This window comes from Lygodium microphyllum, chromosome 8 (assembly GCF_053477565.2).
Source record: "Lygodium microphyllum isolate KBCC chromosome 8, Lygodium_microphyllum_v1.1.10, whole genome shotgun sequence".
In the NCBI taxonomy this organism is placed as follows: Eukaryota; Viridiplantae; Streptophyta; class Polypodiopsida; order Schizaeales; family Lygodiaceae; genus Lygodium; species Lygodium microphyllum.
In genome coordinates, this window is record NC_141142.1 from 63,283,050 (window position 1) to 63,303,775 (window position 20,726).

A 20,726-nucleotide genomic window follows, 5' to 3' on the forward strand; every position below is an offset into this window, starting at 1 on the left:
AGATAAGAGGAGAATTAAAAAAATAATTATTTAGCTCCAAACAATTGATACAAAGATGGCTTTGTCCACTAGTGTGCTTCTACTATGAAGCTTAGATGGCGATCTAGACAAAAGATAGGTGAAGAGCTTAAGGCTAGCTGAAACAACTCTGACTGGGTCGGTTAGGTTGGCTTGACGGACCTACCATATGAGCCTCTACTAGTCGGCTAGGGATCAGGGGCAATGCCCCCGAACCCCCGTCAGCAAGGCTGTTAGTCCCCCTGGGCCCCCAAACAAGCCCAAACTCCAAAATAAGGGCCCTTAATAACTCCCTTATCCCATTACTAGATGCAATGTGCCTTGAGTTGCTACCAGCTTAACTACTTTGTCTAACCCAAAGATTAGACCCACAACGGTCACCTTTTTGCCATCCGGTCACATAGACCTCATTTGACATACAAGTTAGGACTCAACCAATATCCAGGCTCACATATGGCTTCTTCTCATAATGGGGGCCTTACAACTTTGAGCACCGTATGGATCATTGGTGGCACCTTATGAGGGTGGGGCATTGAGCATATCTAATAGTAATGGCCTGGCTTCTTGCAATAAAAGAAATTTTCCTTCTTGGCTTGCGTGCCCCCTTGTTTTTTTATTAGCATGTGAAATACCTGAAGTCCTAGAGCTGTGGGAAGCATTTTTTACTTGGCTGCCTTTGCCCTTCTGTCTTGCCATAAAAGCCTGCTCAGAGACTATGACATCCACACCACTATTTCTTCTTGTTTGCTCCTCCTCTAGAAGCAAACTGGTTGACTAAAGAAATGTAATAGGCTGTGGGACAATCCTCATGGTGAGGTTTAGGGCTATATGAAAAGCCAAGTACGGTAATGAGTTCAATGTAGTAGATATCAGCTGTGCATTTGAGTAGTACTCATCGACATTCATAAGTTACTCACGCAAGTCCTAAATTTGGTTCAAGTGATCCTACATAGAATCACCCTCATCCATCTTCAATGTCTCAAGCTCTTTCTTTAAGAAAGAGATGCGGGTCTCATTCTTACCAGCAAACATCTGCTTCAAAGTTAGCCAAGCTTCTCGTGAAGAAGCTGCAGATTGAATGTGAGGGATGATGGACCGCTGAATTGCCAATGCAATCAATGACAAAGCTTGTGCATCCCGTGTATCCCATGCTTTTTGAGCTACTGATCTTTGGGGAAGTGGTTAAAGTGGAGTAGGCTGAACAGGCTAAGGTGCCCGTTAGCCACGTCCTCCTAGAGGAGTAGCAGGAGCCACAACTCCGGACCTAACTTCTTCTCCACTGACATAGTCCCAAAGATTTTTTCGCAACCAACACATTCTTCATCATGAAGGACCAAAGTGAGTAGTTGTTACCATCCAATCTATCCTCCTTGGATACATAGGTAAATACATCCCCTCCTTGATTTGCTATGATAATCAATACCAAAAGAAGCAAAAGAGCAATGCCCAAGCTGGACTAGCTTGGAAATCTCCCAAATTTCCAGAAATTACAGCAAATAGCTTGCTGCAATTAGTACACTGAGGTACACTCTGTCAAAACTATCTATAATGCATGCAGTCCAAGGTACATTCAATGCTCAGCAATACTGTATAAGCAAAAACCCCAAAATTTCTTGCCCCAAAATTGTCAAAAGCAATCTATTACTGACTGAGACTGCAGTACATTTGCCAATGTCTTCACAAAGCCCAAAAGCCCCAAAATTCTTGACTTATTTGCTTAGAAATTTGCATAAATCGTGTCCTAGACATGTATTCAGATTTTTGTGCCTGCCCAAGTAGAATCCCCTTTTCCAGAGATGAATCTAGAATAGAAAAATATTTTTTTTTCAAATTTACCTCAATGACCAGTCGAGCTGGTGGCCACAAGCACAGGCTGAAGGGTGTGGCAGCACAGGGACAGGCGTAGGCAACGCTGTAGGTGGGCGCAGCACAGGGCAGGGCATGGCGGGCGCAGTGCAAGGAGTTGTGGGTGCAGCGCAGTGCACAGGGCACAGGAGATGGGCCAGGGGGCGGCACAGGCAGATTGGTGAGGATGAGCACCACAAGGCGGCACACCGCAGATATGGGCAAGCTGGTGGGTGGGCTGACTGACGAGGGCTGCCTAGGGCATTGCTCTGCAGAGGGCGAAGCTGCCACCATGCTGGGAGTTGACAGACCTCTGGTGCAGGGGGCAGAACAGTCTGGGCACCTGTTTGGCAGCCCGTCAACTGGACTGCGTGCTAAGAAGCTGGAGCTTTGATACCAAATGTGAGAGCCTGAGAGGATTGAAGCTCAGCTGAGAGTGCAGTAGTAGACAGTGTAGAGAGTGGAGGACGACACCCAATGCAATAGACTGAAAGAGTGTAAGCTGAAAGTACAAAGTACAACCCTTAAACCTTAGGGTTGTAGGGGTTGTTCACACCTGAACATGGTAAGTGCCCGTATGTGTGTAACATAGGCACAGACGAAAGAGGAGAATAAGTTTGGGGTAAAAAACCTCTCGTACCAAGAGTAAAAAGTGGCCCAGTGTCCTACTGATCACTGACACTCCTCTGTGAGCGTAGGCGTGAGTGAGACCCAACAGCCTCACCTTCTTTTGAATTTCTTCTCTTAACCAATTACTAAACTCTATTTCCCTTAGCATGCAAATTGTGAGAAAATTTTGCTGATTCTAGTATAGATACAAGCAAATATCCAATTCTTGGATCTAATCAATCAAGAAATTTATCTGGCTGCCCACATTCATAGATGTCCTTGGAAGACATCATGTGGAGGGTTGCTGCCTTGCTAAACTGCTGAGCATAAGGTTCCATAAAGTTTGAATCACGTATCAAGTTAGACTTGGCACTTTTTAAGCAATCAAGATCCAAGTCTGAGTGCTTTTTATTAACCAGGCTTTGCAATTTTACACAGGGACTGTGGCAATAACTCAGCTTTCTTCAGAAAACAGTACATAACATCGTTATTTATAAAGAAAATATTTCAACCTGAGAAATAACGAGAACCTCCTCTGACTTTTTTTCTTCCAGTTCTTTCTCGAGTTCTGCCATCTTTTCTCTCAGTTCTTTAGTCTCAAAGTCACTTTTGTCTCCACTAGCTCTAGCAACTTTTCTTTCAAGGCATTGAATCTGGAACTCTGCTGAGTATACAAGTTCATCAAGTTTTAAAACGTTTTCTTCCATCTGATGTATCTGGTTTGTCAATGCTGTTGACTGGGCATTTGCTCCTTTTATTTCATAGACAGTATCTTTTTCTGCAAAACATCATCCAGTAAGTCATCTAGAATGTGTACTGCTGTAATGGATGTTATCGACATAACAGATACTTTAACATTTGAATAAATTCAAAAATTTAATGCACATCTCAAGCTCTAAATTTTGTAATCCCAATACAAAAATGAACTCACTCCAAGCACTTTAAAATTTCCAAAGCTTAAAAATAAATAAGTGCCTAAGGGTCACACAAGGACAAATCTCACTTCCCAGCAATGACATGTACTACCCATGGTGTTTGTGTGGCCTAGAAAGAATCAAAGTTAGCAGATGAAAGCAATTCATTTTTACAAATTGAGGCTATCCTCACCCAAAATTACAAAAAATTACAATTAAAATAACAGAAGGCGGCCAAAAAGGGTATCCATGTCACAAAAGAGAATGATAAGAATAGAAGGAAATTGGTGTTAAAAAAACCACATTGAGGATCAAAAGTGAAATTTCAAGGTAAAGATAAAAATTCAAACTTCCCCATGATCCCTTTTTGCATAAACACATGAAGCATGCGAGGATAGATATGCACAAGTATGCATACAGAAAAGGACCATGGTCCATAATCCACAGACAACTAGTAGGCAAACCTTTGTCACACAAAAAATTCAAGTTTTCTGAAGCTTCATAATGTTTGTCCTTGATTACAGCCACTTCCTTCTTGGCAGCTTTCAAATTTGCTTCTTCTTGTACTAATATTTTTTCAAGCTCATGTCTTTTCTTATCCAGAGTGTTGAGTAGCTTGAATTCATCATCAACTTTGCACCTTGTTTCTTGCAGCTTTTTGGTAACATCTTCAAGCTTTTTCCTCTTATTCACTAAATCCTGAGAATTTTTAGAAATGAATTTATACATTACATGAGCAGAAAAACATACAAAGCAAAAGAGACTCAAATGATATGAATACGATACATATTAATTTATGCTTCATTATGTACTCTATGAGCTAAAGAATCCTCAATGTTTGACCTCTTCAACATGAAACTTTTGAGATTTGATAGTAATTAATTGTGCAGTTGATTGCTCCAGATTTCTTTTCATTAAAACCAGCTCTTCCTCTGCTTCTTTTGTGCTGCAGATAGATAATAGCAAGTCTAAACAGTCTTTCCTTATTGGCAAAGATGTCATCTTAAACAACAGCAGAAATTAGACACCTTAAATTACATATCAAGCCTTTTATGAAGTAGTGATCAACATATAGTAGTGATCCAAGATCAACTAAAAGGATACTAAAGAAGAGATTTTTGAAATACTATCTCTAGCATACATCAAGAGAAGATGACAGAATAAAGTGTATATATAGGTTGAGATGTGTAAAGACACATTGAAGATTTGTTGTACCCATTCATGTTGCAGGGTTTAAAAGGCAAAGGCAAGAGAAGCTGTTTTAACAAGGGAATGCAAATGAAGCAGCTCCAGAGCTGATGCCACCTCCCTCCTCACTTCTTTCGCTACCCCCTTTCACACTGTGCATGCCTGCTGTCACCATTGGCTATGCCTGCAGGTTTACATGTTGGTTTGCCAATAGTCCCCACCCTGCCCCTGCTGTGCCTGCTGCTTTGCACTACCTGCCATCACTAGTGGCCCCCCACTGTGTCAATAGTCCCATTTGTATGCGATCTGCCACTGTAACCCCATCCACCCTGCCATCTCCTTTGGTCACCACCACTGCTTCTCTTCCTCTCACCCACTACCCCTTCCAAGCTTATCTCCAACAGCTCCCTTCCCCTCCAGTAGCATTCAGACCAGATTTTGTCAGCCAGCAGCTTGTACACGTGATCTGAGGAGTAATGCATGCAATGGCAGCCTCTAGTCCAACATAATGCAACCCAGAACTATGTCTCATACATGGTCTTATCCAAGGAAGAGTCTCAAACATTCATGCCATGGAGAAGGAAAGCGACCCCAGTCTTTGGACAAGTAGTGTGCCACTCCCCTTCCCAAGCACAGCTCCGAGATTGTCTTTTCTCTACATTGCACCTTGGAACCTCGCACATTGCGGAGGCTTTTCTAATGGGCCAAGCTATCTCCACTGGAAGATATGGCTTGTAGAGAGAGATCTAGAAGCTCCAACGTGGGTAGGTGCAGTTTGGCTATCTGGCTATGACTGCCACAAGGTGGAAGATGAAGATGAAGTTGAAGATAAAGTCATTAGCTGACACTGAGTTGGATTAAGGTTAAGAGGGACTGAGAGAGTAGAGAGAGGAGCTAAGTTGAGCTAAGCCATGCTCATCATGGCTCTGATACCATGTTGAAATGCATGGATCTAGAGCATGGCTATGGCGGATGGAACACAAAGACAATGTTCATGATGACATAGATTAGAGAGACCAACCATTACTTAAGTGAATTAGGTTTCAAGATGGAAGCTTGGACTCATAAACACAATCTTAAGTATGGCACTAACTATGACTGAAAGGACAAAGTACAATTGTATTACATCATTGAATGATAAGAAGTTATGCCACTTTATAGGCTCATGATGGTTCCCTTTTTCTCCGCTGTACTTATTGGATTTAGGCATCCTGTATTTTAGGCATTCTCTCTAGTAAACTATTTGAGTCTTGCCCTATTGCTCCATACAAAGGGGCTGTCACATGGGTGTGATTGCATATTTCTCAACAAACACCCTAAGCTAGAAGGCATGTCAAGAATCGCGTGGTGGGGGGATTTGCTCAAGATGCTGTGCCGAACACACACAGAATGCATAAGGAGAAGCTCACTCAAGAGACAAGAAGAGAGATGGAGGCCAAAACGTTTTCTTGCTGGTTTCTTCTTCTTCTTTTCACACACTTTACAATACACAAAGTATAGATAAGATACAACATAAAGGAAAGTGGCCTACTAAGTCAAACAATGCATAACCGACTACACTAGTCGACTGGCGCTATAACTATGCCAGCTGTAAATACGTGTAACAACTTAAATATAATAAGTAATGAGTCAGTGGCCATATGAGAGTCATAATGACCACCGACGTGCTAAGTATAGACGTATGGACCCATCTAACCAGGCGGTCCATCATCAATGTCCACATGTGTTGAGCTTATCATCTCAACACTCCCCCTCAAGCTCAACTGCATCTCTGCAACTCCAAGTAAGCTTCGAAACTTTTGAAGCTTCTCTATACCCAATGCCTTCGTGAAGATGTCAGCTATCTGATCCTGTGTGCTGACATACACCAAGTCAATCTCACCTGCTAGTACCTTCTCTCTCACAAAGTGGTAGTGTACCTCAATATGTTTTGTCCTGGCATGGAACACAAGGTTCCTGGTCAACTGTATACTGCTCATGTTGTCACAATAAATAACAACTGGACCTTCCACCTGTACATCTAAATCAGCCAATAACTTTTCCAGCCATACTACCTCACATGCTGCAACAGCAGCACCTCTATACTCAGCCTCTGTACTCGACAAAGCAACGGTAGATTGCTTTTTGCTGCTCCAAGTAACTGATGCACTACCAAAAGAGAACATGTATCCGCTGGTAGATCTTTTATCAGACATACTACTAGCCCAATCCGCATCTGTGTATCCAAACACCTATACATCTGTACCTGCCTCATAGAAAAGTCCATAATGTAATGTGGACTTCACACATCTCAATATGTGTCTGACTGCATCCAAATGTGGCTTTCTAGGTACTTGCATAAACTGACTCACAAGACCAACAGCGTAGCTCAAGTCTGGCCTTGTAATGGTCATGTAGATCAAACTCCCCACTATCCTCCTGAACATAGTAGGGTCTTGTATCTCATTCCCAACATCAGCACTCAACTTTACATTTTGCTCCAAGGGGACTGAAAGTGGTTTGCATGCTGTCATACTATACTTGAACAACATATCCAAGCCATACTGTCTTTGGGACAGCCATATACCATCATCACATCTGATCACCTCAATGCCAAGGAAGTACCTTAGCTCACCTAAATCCTTCATCTCAAACTTCTTCTTCAAAAAGTCCTTGACTTTAGCAATCCCACTATCACTATCACCTGTAATAATCAAATCATCCACATAGATAACTATGATGACCAAACCTGCATCTCCCTTTCTCACATAAAGTGAGTGATCAGCATCAGAAACATAAAATTCAATATTAACAAGATACTCTCCAATCTTGTTAAACTATGCTCTAGGTGCTTGCTTGAGCCTGTAGAGCGCCTTCTTTAATCTGCACACATATGTAGGATACTCTAAATCCTCATAACCTGCTGGCTACTCCATATACACTTCTTGCAATTCACCCTACAAGAATGCATTTTTAATATCCATTTGCTGCAAACTCCAACCTTTGGTTGCTACCAAAGCAATCACACATCTGACAGTTGCTATCCTAGCAACTGGACTGAAGGTTTATTCATAATCTATGCCATATGTCTGGGCATAGCCTTTTGCAACCAAACTAGCTTTGTACCTACTAATAGAACCATTTGCATTGTGCTTAATCTTATAAACCCACTTACGTCCAATAACTTTCTTGCCCTTCGGCAATGATACTAGATCCCAAGTCTTATTGGCCTCCATGCAGCCATCTCCTCACCCATTGCTGCATCCCAATGAGCATGACCAACAGCCTCCTCAAAACATGTGGGCTCAACATCCTCAATCACTTTCACCATATAATCATAATGGTGAGCTGCATAACCTTCAAAACCAAATATGTTAACAGGGTATCTCACCCTACTAGACCTGCGTATCACTGGATCACTCAATGGAGTCTTTGCATTGGCGCGTGCTCTCTGCACACCTGGAGTCCTCACTGAAGGAATGCCAAGCTTATCATCCAAGTTCTCTGAGCCACTGGAGTCTCCATCAAGAACTGCATCAATGTCATCTGACACTTTATTCTTTCCTTTGTCTTTACCTATAGTGCTACTAGATGTACTTGAAGATGTAGAGATACTCCTTAGTCTGGGAAACTAAGGACTGCCAGATGATGTCTCTGGTCCACTAAGAGTCCGTGATTCTTACTTTTCAACCTGCACATGAGTGTCATGATCATCATCATCATCCAATGCATCACCACCAGATGCATATCAACTGCTCATTTCATCAAAGATGACATCCCTGCTCACTCTGAACTTACATGTGACAGGGTCATAACAGCGATACCCTTTCTACTCTAAAGAGTATCCAATAAAGACACACTTTTCAACCTTTGGATCCAGTTTCTTCCGCAACTCATCTAGCACATGAACATATACAATACAACCAAACACTTTCAAGTGTGAGACATCAGACTTCTTACCTGTAAAACATTCTTCAGGGGTCATACCATGAACTGCAACTGTGGGAGTTCTGTTCATAATATAAACAGCAGTATGAACAGCCTCAGACAAAAAATGCTTAGGTATATTCTTTTCAGCCATCAAGGCACGAGCAACTTCTGCAACATGCCTGTTTTTCCTTTCTGCAACCCCATTTTGCTGTGGGGTGTACCTACATGTGAACTGTCTTTTTATCCCATGAAATCTCAGAAAATCACTGAACTCATTCGAGAGGTATTCTCCCCCTCCATCTGACCTCCAGCGCTTTACTTTCAAGCCTGTTTCTCTTTCAACTGCAGCCTTGAAAGTTCTAAAGTGCTCAAACGCTTCACTCTTTTCCTTCATAAAATATACCCACAGCTTTCTAGAACAATCATCAATGAATGTGACAAAGTATGAACTGCCTCCAAGAGATACATTTTGTGTAGGTCCCCAAATATCTGTATGCACAACATCAAGGATATTTCTACTTACATCTCTGTCATGTGAAAAGGGTTATCTTGCCTGCTTACCAAACTGACATGCTTCATATACCTTATGAAATTCTGCAATTCTAAATGTAGGAAAACCTGTAACCAACCCTTTGGACTGCATTAATTTCAACCTTTGTACATTTGCATGTCCAATGCGTTTGTGCCAAATTTCAATATCTGCAACAACACCTTTTCCTTTAGCATACATAGCAGCATTCATAGTAGGAATTCCAGCATCCAGAGTAAACATACATCCAACTCTTCTTCCCTTTGCAACCAACCTGCACTTGTCATTGAAGTCTTCTATAAAGCATCCCTTTGTATTAAATCTGACTTACAGCCCTTGCTCTACCATCTGACCGACTGACACCAAGTTCTTTGTAATAGATGGCACATGTAATACATCTGAAAGACTCTTTGTCTTACCATCATGCAAGGACAAGGGAACTTTTCCAATGTGTAAAATTGGGTGGCATGAATCATCACCCGTCTGTACATAACCTGTATTTTGCAAATCTTGCATCTCTCCAAACCATTCTGCATGGCTGGTCATATGATTGGATGGACCTGAATCAACATACCAAACATCATCATGTGTTCCCTTTCCTGTAACAGCACTCAGCATATATTTCATAACAAACAGAAACTCATTTTTGTCTTCATTCTGTCATGAAAACGATGCATAGTTTCCTTGCTGCAATTTACTACTACGAATATAATCCTTCTTTGCATAGCAATGGGCTACAATATGGCCTATTTTGCCACAATAATGGCAAACAATAGCAGAATTTTCAGAATCTCTATTCTGCCATCCACCTCTTCCTCTAGAGCTCCCCCTTCCTCTAAAGTTTCCTTTGCCTCCGGAAACTTGCATTTCACCAAACTGTTGATTGAACCTGTTTTGCTGGTTATCGCTAGCACGTCCCATACCACGGCCTCTCGAAGAGGATCTACCACGTCCCCTCCTGAACTCGAGTAAAATGCTTGGACCTGTTCACCATTTCTTTTAGACGAATCCCCTTGCATATTGATCTCTTCAGTAATCGTGAGAGAAATCAGCTCATCAAAATCTAAAAATGGCTTCCGTACATATACTGAAGTAACAAATGATTTCCATGCCTTCTCATTGTTAAGGCCACTCAGAGTGGATGAAACCAAATCATCATCATCCGGCATTGCATCAATCGCTGCTAAAGCATCTGCAATGCTCCTCACCTTCAACACATACTCATTGATAGACATTTTTCATTTCTTCAAGGCATTCAACTCTTGCTTGAGTTGAATCTTTCGTGCCTTTGTATTTACTAAAAACATGCTCTCAAAAATTGCCCAAGCTGCATGTGAAGTTTTTGCATTCCTGATATGTCCTAGCATAGTATTATCAATTACTGCAGATAGCCAATACATCACCTTTTTTGTCTTTCGCATTCCACTCTTTCCATGCTTTTAACTCATCTGCAGTCGGAGGGATACCTAGCTTTGGCTCATTTTCTTCACTTGAAACAAATTCATAAAGGCCCTTTCCAATAAGAAAGCTCGTTACACGGAACTTCCATAAAGGGTAGTTGTTCTTGTCGAGCTTCTTAATAATGGGATTTCCACTGTTCTCTGCCATTATTACAAAACTAATACCAAACAACAAGCAAATCTTCTGCAATCTTCCACAACACGTGCACAGTAATACACCAAGCAACCTTTTTCACTGATTGCTCAACAGTACATGTAATCTGTAACCTGTTTACAGATAAACCTTATGTTTGCTTCCTACAAACATCTCAAAAATTACAGATTCGCCATCTGTAACCTGTGCACTCACTTTCGGTTAATATAGCCGAAATCATAGTGTACCCTGAAACTATTGTCTGCAACCTTGCGGCTCTAAAACGGGGCCTAAAACGGCCTAAGATGCCCAAAATAACTGCAGAAAAGCCCTAAAGGACATATCTGTAGAATATACAGTGATCTGCTCGCACACCAAATCTCACAGCAATCTGAGATTTTTGCTCAACCCTGCTTCCGGTGCCTCCACAGGCACTATCCAAGAGAGAGAGTGGAAGAATGGGAGAGCTTCTTACATGTTGCTTGCTTGCTCGAACCTTGCTTCTTCTCCTTCACTTTAGCCTTCGAAATCAGCCTCTCTTAGTGGCACGGCTCTGATACCATATCAAGAATCGCGTGGTGGGGGGATTTGCTCAAGATGCTACGCCGAACACACACAGAATGCACAAGGAGAAGCTCACTCAAGAGACAAGAAGAGAGATGGAGGCCAAAACGTTTTCTTGCTGGTTTCTTCTTCTTCTTTTCACACACTTTACAATGTACACAAAGTATAGATAAGATACAACATAAAGGAAAGTGGCCTACTAAGTCAAACAATGCATAACCGACTACACTAGTCGACTGGCGCTATAACTATACCAGCTGTAAATACTTGTAACAACCTGAATATAATAAGTAATGAGTCAGTGGCCATGTGAGAGTCATAATGACCACCGCCGTGCTAAGTGTAAACGTGTGGACCCATCTAACCAAGCAGTCCATCATCAATGTCCGCATGTGTTGAGCTTGTCATCTCAATAAGGCAGCTACTCGCATCTTTTGTGGCATGTATATCTATGTGCCTAGTCTATTAATGAAAGAATATGTTGTGGTCCTCCAAAAGTGGTCCCTATTGTATGACATCTTCACATGAGGGATTTCCAAGGTGAAATCCACGTATGTTGTATGTGAACTTGATAGAGATCTTGTCACATGACCATGTTCTTCTCAATGTAAGAGAGGTTTAAGGACATGGAGTAAGGGTCATACTTGAGGGGAGGGAGGTGGTCCATATCAATCCTATATCCCATGAGCCACTGCTCTACTTGTGCATACCATGAGCTCCCATGTCCTACTTATGGCTTCATGGAAACCTCAAAAGATATCCTAGGAAATCTATATGGATGCATACCTCGTACCTTGTGTATAAGGCTAATGCTCTGAAAAAAAACCTCTAGAGTCCATCATCATGGGAGGTGTTGCAAGCTCTACTCTATAGACCTCATGTGGTATTGATGGTTTGTTACGAATCATTTGTGGGAGCAATGGTTACATGCAAATCAAGATTGGGCATCCTAATCTCAAGGAGGGCCCTATGGGTATCTATGTGAGAATAGGCAAGGCCCTTATTGGGCTATTAGTCATTTATCCCCCCCATTCAATAGGAGAGAAGATAGTTTTGGACCACCATCTATCACTATCCCAACTTGATCATTGGATAGTAGGAGGGAACTTAAACATGGTGAAGGAAGCATGGAAGGACTTCGTCTTCCAATTTAGGGGACAAGACCCCCAATTTAAGGCAATTTTCGACAAATTAGCTAGATCTCCTTGCTTTTCTAGGAGAGACTGGGTAGTTGGGGCCATGGTATTCTCCTAGATTGACAAGTTCTATGTGGATGGCCCTCAAAGAGGTCATTACCAAGTTATGGGGGCTAGGCCCTTTTCAGCTAGCAATGCTGCTAGGGACTTGTGTGAGTGCTTGCAAGAGATTAATTCTTTCACTAGAGAGGAGGCCAAGTCCACTAAGAGAGGTCCTCTTTTGGGGGCTGTGGAGGGAGGGGAAGGTGGGGTGCAAAAATTATATATATATATATATATATATATATAGCAAGTGGTTGTTAGTCTATCACTGTGCTCTTTTGATTGGGTTTTTGCCAAGGACAAATATCCCACCCTGATGCAGCCACATATCAAGGTCGTTCCATTTTTTCAGATTTTGGGGCTGTCGGCATAATTGGATCACCTGGAATGCTCTCCTCTTTGACTCTACTGCAGGTCTCTAGGGACACATTGTCAAAGTGCAACAAATGCAGAAGCATATGGACAAGATTGAAAGAAAATGAACACGAGAGAAAGGGAGAGAGAAAAGAGATAGAAGAATGTACAAATCTGCAGTCAATGAATGCTGAAATGAAGAGGGCAGATATATAGGGCCTCTTGACGAATCTCCTTGAGCCGTATCTCTCCCACCAACACCAAAAAAGAAAATGAGTGGGCAGGCTGCCAAGTAGGCCTAAATAGGAGAAAATAAATACAATAAAATAATGTAGTCGGCCAGCAAAAAACTGACCCGCTTGATCAACAACCAACCGACAGCATCATAAATGCATAAAATAATCTGCATTGACCAGCATGCCTACCATGTGGCATAGTTGCTTGCCCAAAAAGGTGCCAGCACACTACGACTACTGGAAATGACCACAAACTGACAGGAATAATGAATAATGCCCTCCAAGAGTATTCGAGGGAACTACTTGCACCAATGGTAACCTAAGAAATGCTAGTTCAAGGGATACCTAATCTCTAACACCCCCTCTCGGATCCTAGACGTAGCATAAGACTCAAGGATCTGAAGTGCTGTTAGAGAAGAAGCCAAGGAAATGCATTCATAAACAAATCTGCGAGATTATCCTCCATCTTGTCGTAAACCACATCAATCGTCTCATCCAAGATCTTCTCCTGAATGAAATGGTACTGAATCTCAATGTGCTTCAACCAAGCATGAAATAGTAGGTTTCATGCCAAAGCAATGCAAGTCTCATTGTCACAATGAAGTACCTAGTTGTTTGAGGACAGCCAAGCTCTCCTAGTAACCTTTGAAGCCATACCATCTCACATGTGGTAAAAGATGCCACTCGATATTCTACCCCTGTGGAAGAAATGGCAATGGTGGGCTGCTTCTTGCTACCCCACGAGATAACACTTGCACCCAAAGTAAAACAGTATCCTATCGTTGACCTCCAGTGGTCAACATATTCGGCCCAACCATCCAGCCTGTAAGAAATACCAAGAGTGGAGGTCACCCTTAGAAACCACAAAAGCCTCATAACAACCTGCCAATGTACCATCTAGGGTTCACTCATGAACCTAGCCAACAAACCTACAGGAAAGCACAAATCAACCTAAGTGTTTAGAATTAAGGACCCAATCAATTGCCTATAGCTGGTAGCATCTGCCATTGGAGAATCTGCATGGGCTGTAGCCTTGGGCAGTAGCCTTCCAGTTCGGATCCACAAGAGTAGAAACGGTCTTACATCCCTCCATCTCAAATGTGACCAAAAGTTCCTGCACATGCCACTATTGGGAGATGAAAGTCCCTCTCGGAATCTAGTCAATCTCATGGCCTAAAAACAAATGAAGAAGGCCCATATCCATCATCTCGAACACCTCGTGTAGTGCTGCTTTAGTCTCCTTGACCTTCTCGGCATGGTCACCTATCAAAATAAGGTCATCCACATAGAGCATGAACAACACATGCCCTCCAATTGAGGTGTGGATGACATACAATTGGGGATCGGAAGATGAACGGTGATACCCCAAGTTCCATTGGAGAAACGAGTCTATCTTCTTGTTCCAAGCATATGGAGCCTATTTGAGGCCATAAAGGGCCTTCTTCAACTTGTACACCTATCCATTTGATGAGGAAAATCCAAAAGACTACTCAACATAGATCTCCTTCTTCAACAAAATCACTGTTGAAGGAGACCTCACATCAAGCTAATAAACCAGCCATCTCCTATGGCTGGCTAAGGCAAAAATGGCATTAATGGTAGCCATCTGAGCTATAGGTGCAAAGGTGTCATGGAAATCCACCCTTGGCTATTGTGTGAAGCCCTTTGCAACCAATTGTGCCTTGTGCTTACCTAGAGTACCATCATTGCGATATTTGGTCTTGAAGACACATTTTACACAAATCACCATCCTATAAACGAGCTAAGGCACAAGATCCGAAGTATAATTCTACTCACTAGCATCCAACTCCTGCTCCATAGCCTTCTTCCAATGCTATGATTGTGAAGCCTCCTATCTTGTATGGCATGGGTCATCAAACAATAGTTAGTATAAACAACCTCGATAGCATGTGTCTAGTTTCTTGAGACCACTGTGGATCATCCTGCGGACAGCTGCCACTCCTCAAGGACTCCCTCAATCCCTAAATTACGGAGTGTGTCTCGTGCCCAACGGCTAGATCATTCCTCGGCATACACCATCTACTGAAGTCTCTAGAACATCCACCGAAGGTGGCTCATTCGAGGAAGTCAGCAAGAAAGTAGTATCCTTGAGATTAAAGCTTGGATGCTTTGGCATTCGCTATCATTTGTATCCTTGGATGCTCCATCAGAGTCTTGTAGACTACTTGTATGCTCTATGGATCTTGGATACTCGGATGTCATTCACATGATGTTTTAAGCTTTCCTTGCCCATTTGGGATTCAATTTATACTTCAATGAGAGCTACTCGGCTTTATGTATTGAGCTTGATTGGCACATGGATGTACTACAAAGCATTTGGTTTATATAGTTGATCTTGAGCTTATTACAGTGAGACAGTGGGACTCATTATGATTGTGTACTTATATCTGTTAGTGGTATTTATATGCTTATGGGTTATGTATTGAGCTTTTGCTCAGTGGGTTATGCATCTGGCAATTCTCTTCATTTACTCTTGAGACATACCATGTGCATGACATCTATATCTATTGCATGTATGGTTTCTGGCACATTGCAGTTGTGAAAGTCTTAAGTATCAGTTGTCCCTAGCTTCTTTCTTCTTGGTTGCTCATAGTTAGTTGTTGGCATATTGTTGCAATTTTTTACAGCAATGTGTCATTTCAATTTTATGCATTCTATTTGAGGAAAGTCACTTGGACTTGACAATCTTTAGTTTACAAGTTGTGGACAACTTATTACTTTGGTAGTATCTCTTTTCTCCTGTTTGATTTAGTAGTGGTCTTGGGATTGATTTACAGGGTATAACAACAGCCCATCTTGCCCTTCTGTGCACTCCCTTGGTCTCATTATGGCTAGTGGTCCTCACGATATTATTATCTTTAAAATTGAGAAAGTGGATGGAACCAACTACAGCTATTGGAAGAACCAGACATGGTAGATCTTTAGTGTAGAAATTGTAGGTTAGACCACTCGAAAATGGGGGTGCCAAACCTGAAAACATTGTGGCCAAGGATTGGGATGTATTGGATGAGCTATACAAGTCCACAATCATTTTATCACTCTCTAAGTAGGTTCACTACAATGTTGTAACTGAAAATCAGACTATATATGAGCTTTGGATATAGATTAAGAATCTTTATGACAAGCAGAGTTCTACATCTCAAATATTTTAGCTAAAACAAACACTTGAGTGAGTTTTGATCCATGATTAGCCATTTAGCCTCATAGTGGTCTGTTGTGGGCTCCAATACCTAGCGGATGGGTAGAGCCACCAAGCCGACCACTGCACACGACCTAGCCTCAATAATGAATATCGTGTCCTACATCCCAGCCTCATACAGAAGGTGATGGCCCTGGCTGACTACCTGCTAGTAGAAAGCTCCCCATGAGATACATCCAAGGCTCCGTGCTATACAGCAGAGAATGCAGAATCCTCCTCTCCGCACCAGCTATGCCATGTCACACAACCAAAGGCAGTGCTTTGGAGTTCCCAGAAGCTGTTGTGTGCAACATTTACAACCTCCATCCTTCTACATCTGGGCTAACCAACTCCCCACCGCCAGGCCTCCATGTGCTAATAGCCATAGGAAATACGATAGCCTCCTCCACCACCAGTTGTCCCATAGGCGACGCCAGAAAGTCCGTTGGAAAGCATCCATGATGCTGTGCTCCGCCCAATACCTGCTATACGACGGCGCCCAGCCCATTTCCTCCTGCATCAATACGTGTCTGCCAATCCTAGCTGTGACCTCCAGGAACCTCAGTGGCTTCTTGGCAACCGCAGTGGCCAGCCATAGCCACTCTCCCGGACCCCACTCTAGCTCATCAAGTGGCGTGCCCTCCCATATCCAGAGGCGCCACTCCCGGAACTCCTCCCTGAACACATAAGGGTCCAGCCGCCATGACTTCCCCTGGAGGCCAACCACCCAAATCCTCCTCCATGAAAGGAAAACTATCCCCTCATCCTGCTGCCCTCTGTCAAGGACGAGATACCCCCCATCTTGCACGGTGAAGAAAGTCCCATGTGGGGCGCTACCCACTCTAAATGCCACTTATAGGGGGATACTTGTTGGTGAAAACCTAGCAGCCCATGCCTCCCTTGGCTCTACTGGCTCTTGTATCGGGGGGGCAAGCCACTCTTGAGATATTGCTATGTCAATCTTCCTTCTCCTCAACTCAGGCAACCTAATGCCCGCTGCAACACCTCCTCGTCCACTATCTTGTACACCTCCCGCCATGTCGTGATGGTACGAGCCAAGCTAGCTTTTCAACTAGCCCAGTGGATGTGGGGACGCTCGGCAATCTGTACGCCCTCTCGATCTCTGACTTGGGGGTTCTAGATCACCAGCTTGTGGTCTATCTCTTCCTAGCAGCCTACGGGGCTCTGAACTAGGGCCTTACAATGGCCCTGCCACACACGAAATAGGCTGCGTAGGAAGGGGGATCTAGGGGTTGTGATCTGGGCCATCGTAAAGATCCATCTCAATGACGGTCTCCAACCACCGCCAAGCCTCGGTCTACACTCTTGGAGACCCTCCTGCAATAGGACCTTCCAGGTCTGCCCTCATGGTGTGAGACCCCAGACTACTAGCTTGTCCAAAAGGGTCTGACTCTGATACTCTGGGTCTATGATTCCAAGCCCTCCCTCTGACCGATGTCGAATGATGGTCACCCACGCCACCTTGGCTCGAGAGTCCTTGGAACCATCTAACCTCGACCAAAGGAAATTCCGCACTAGGCGGCAAAGCTGAACTACACAGGACAAGGAGAAGCACCAACAAGCAGCGATGTACCAAGCCGTCGCTAAGAGGACCTCCTTAACGACCCAGGACTCGGCCCGCTAGGGAGAGGCAAGCATTACTCCAATAGGTCAGCTTCCTCCAAATAGAGTCGAGGACTGGAAAAAACTGTTGGGCAGGAGTGATGTTGAGTCCCACCCAGAACCCTAGGTAACAGACTGCCCTCTGCACACCCATCTAAATCCCAAGTGCATGCCCCACTCTGTGCTAGAGTCGGAGTCTGTGAGGAAACCAACCAACTTTCGCCAGTTGATTTTCACTCCTGCTGTAGTGCGAAACACCTCAAGAGCTAGTCTCACTCTCTCTACCATCCGCAAATCGTCCTCTATCTAGAGTGTTGTATCATTTGCATACTCTGAGTCTAACAGCTCCGTCTCCTCTCTCAACACAAGTCGGAAGCCACGTAACCTGCTCACATGTGACCTGAGGAAGTGAGACATTGCCTCTACAAAGAGTGGGAACAAATACGAGGCCAAAGGGCAGCATTGTCAGACCGATCTCTCCAGCCGAAAGTTCTCCCCTCGCTTGCCACCTATAAGAACCCTGCTCATAGCCGATCTATGAAGTGCGAAGACCCTGCAAATCCATGCCTGGGGGAAGCCCAACCTCACCATGGTGCCCTCTAAGAAGTTTCAGTCAATCCTGTCATAGGATTTCTTGAAGTCCAAGAGTAGTACCACCAATCCCTGACCACTATGTTGGGCCCGCTCTTTTGCCTCAAAGGAGGTGAATACATTGTCTAGGATGCTCCTACCCTAGACAAAGCCTTTGTGTGTGTCATTAATGATATCTGAAAGCACAGGGAAGAGTCACCTACCAATCATCTTTGCCAGTGTCTTATAAGCCACTAACAACAGAGTGATCGCTCTCCACTGGGATAGCTCCAACCGGTCTCCCCCTTTGGGGAGGAGACTGATAAGACCTGCCGAAAGACTCCCTGGCATCCGTCCTGAACTGAAAATCTCCTAGAAGGCGAGTAGTAAGGCGTCCTTCACCACCTCCCAGTAGGTAGTCAAGAAGGCCTTACAAAGGCTATCCTCTCTCGGGCATTTTCTGCCTGTCCTGTGTATGGAAAGCCTCCTCTAGTTTCTTCTCTATGAAGGGGTCTAGGAGGGAGCGTCCCATCTCCTCTCTGATGAGGGACAGGATGTGATCCCAGACCTGCTATCTACATCGATGTCCTCTCACTGAGGCTATCTCATGCTGGAAAAGGCGTTTGTAGTAGTCAGTAGCAATCTCCATTGCCTCGTCTGGGCTGGAGCGAATCCTCCCATACTGATCTAGAAGGCTGCGTATCTACTCTTATGAGGTGTGAGGCTGATACACCTCGAAAAACTCCTTGCACATCGTGTCCCCCTGCCGCGCCTAAAAGGCTACTAAGATGCACAATGAGAACTCCGAGCGCCTGTCCTCTCTAGGCCACTGAGGGCAGCTCGTGCACACAGCTCCTATGTGTGCAAGATGGGATCCCCTGATGCCTCCTGTAGTAGTCTCTACGTAGCTGCTAGGTCCCGCTGGAGTGCTCTCTCCTCCTCCCAGCTTTGCTACCTGGCTTGTAGGGCTGCCTCCAAGCAGATACTGCTCGACTCAACTAGGACCTCTGCAACCTCCTTTGCAATCCGGTCCCTCCTGCCCCACTCGCTAGTCCAAATCTACTCAATCTGTCTCTTCACCTCCTCCCTCATGTAGATCAAGTCAGGATCCGATAGGATCGTGTGTCTAGGGTAGAGGCTAGGGCAGCAAGTGTCAGGGGAACCAGGCAATGATCTGACAAAGTGGTGCCAAGCAACTGCCCTACCTGGCCTCCGCTAGAGCATCCCCACTCTCCCACATAAAACCTGTCCAGCCGCTCCAGCAAACTTCCACCTAGCCGCCTGTATCCCCAAGAGAAGTCCAGCAACCTCTCCCTCTTGTGGAAATCTGGGTCTCTCCAAGCATCGCGTGCTCCTACTGCCAGTAGGAAGACCTCCCATCCCTCCTGCTCCTCCCTAGCCATGCCCTCGTAGTTTCTGCATCTTCCCTACTAGTCCTCTAAGGCCTTCATGTTGTTGATGTCTCCTCCAACAATCCAAGATTCCACCTCTGGGAGTCATGCTATGATCTCCACCCAGAACCTGCTACGTGCCCTAACCTCAGTAGGGGCATAGACATTGAGGACACCAAGGCACGAGTTCCCAATATCCAATCTGATCCATAGAACCCTCCCTACCATAATCGTCCTGTGGTCCCATACACAAGCAGTGAGGCTCGGGCCAATAGAGGTGCATACGCCTCTACTCCTGCCGTAGGTACCAATGGCATGCTCCCAGTAAGTGTGTGAAGTGCTTGGGAGTACCTTCCCTACCCGTTGAGCTTGGGCGGGAGTGAGCTTGTGCTCCTGCAAAAGTAAGATGGCGATCTGTCTGGCAAGGGCTAGTTGGAGCTCCTACCAAACAATCAACTTCTTGGAACCACGTGCTCCATTGTAGTGGAGGCTATTCACATTCCATGATGCAAGATGTAAACTCATAGGGAAACTTGTGACTGATTGAACAGGCATTTGTTTGGTGTGGAAGCTACTGACGAAGAAGAAGAGCTATGGGGCATGCGGATACGCTTTGCTGCCGACCTAGATGGTGAACTCCATTCCACCATGGTAGCCCTCAAGCGACGAACCATTTAGGTGATGGATGCACCTCGTGGTATCCCCAAGGCATCTATCAGAGCCAGGCTGAGAGACGTGACTCTGTACACTAGTAGAAACGGGCCAGCTATGCCAAGGGCCACTCGATCACATCCATCGAAGCTCTCCACTGTGGAGGGGCTCGAAAGATAATGCTCAAATGTGGGACCTCTGCCCCAGTCCACTTGTTAATGTCCATCATGCAACCTAGCCACTGCTAGGAGAAAAGTGCAAGTCTTCCTTCTCCCATCCACTAGGAGATGTGGTT

General features: G+C 44.3%; 1 protein-coding gene across 1 annotated transcript in view; it reads right to left on the reverse strand.

Annotated features, from left to right (window-relative positions):
* The window catches only part of LOC148032385 (coiled-coil domain-containing protein 39-like), a 224,217-nt gene that overhangs the window by 125,318 nt on the left and 78,173 nt on the right, over window positions 1–20,726 (reverse strand). The window contains exons 7-9 of the mRNA XM_087684085.1: window positions 4,230–4,332; window positions 3,851–4,085; window positions 2,985–3,250 (exon numbers count right to left, since the gene is read on the reverse strand). Coding sequence (XP_087540211.1) covers window positions 2,985–3,250; window positions 3,851–4,085; window positions 4,230–4,332 — 604 coding nt within the window. The remainder of the gene's footprint in view (window positions 1–2,984; window positions 3,251–3,850; window positions 4,086–4,229; window positions 4,333–20,726) is intronic.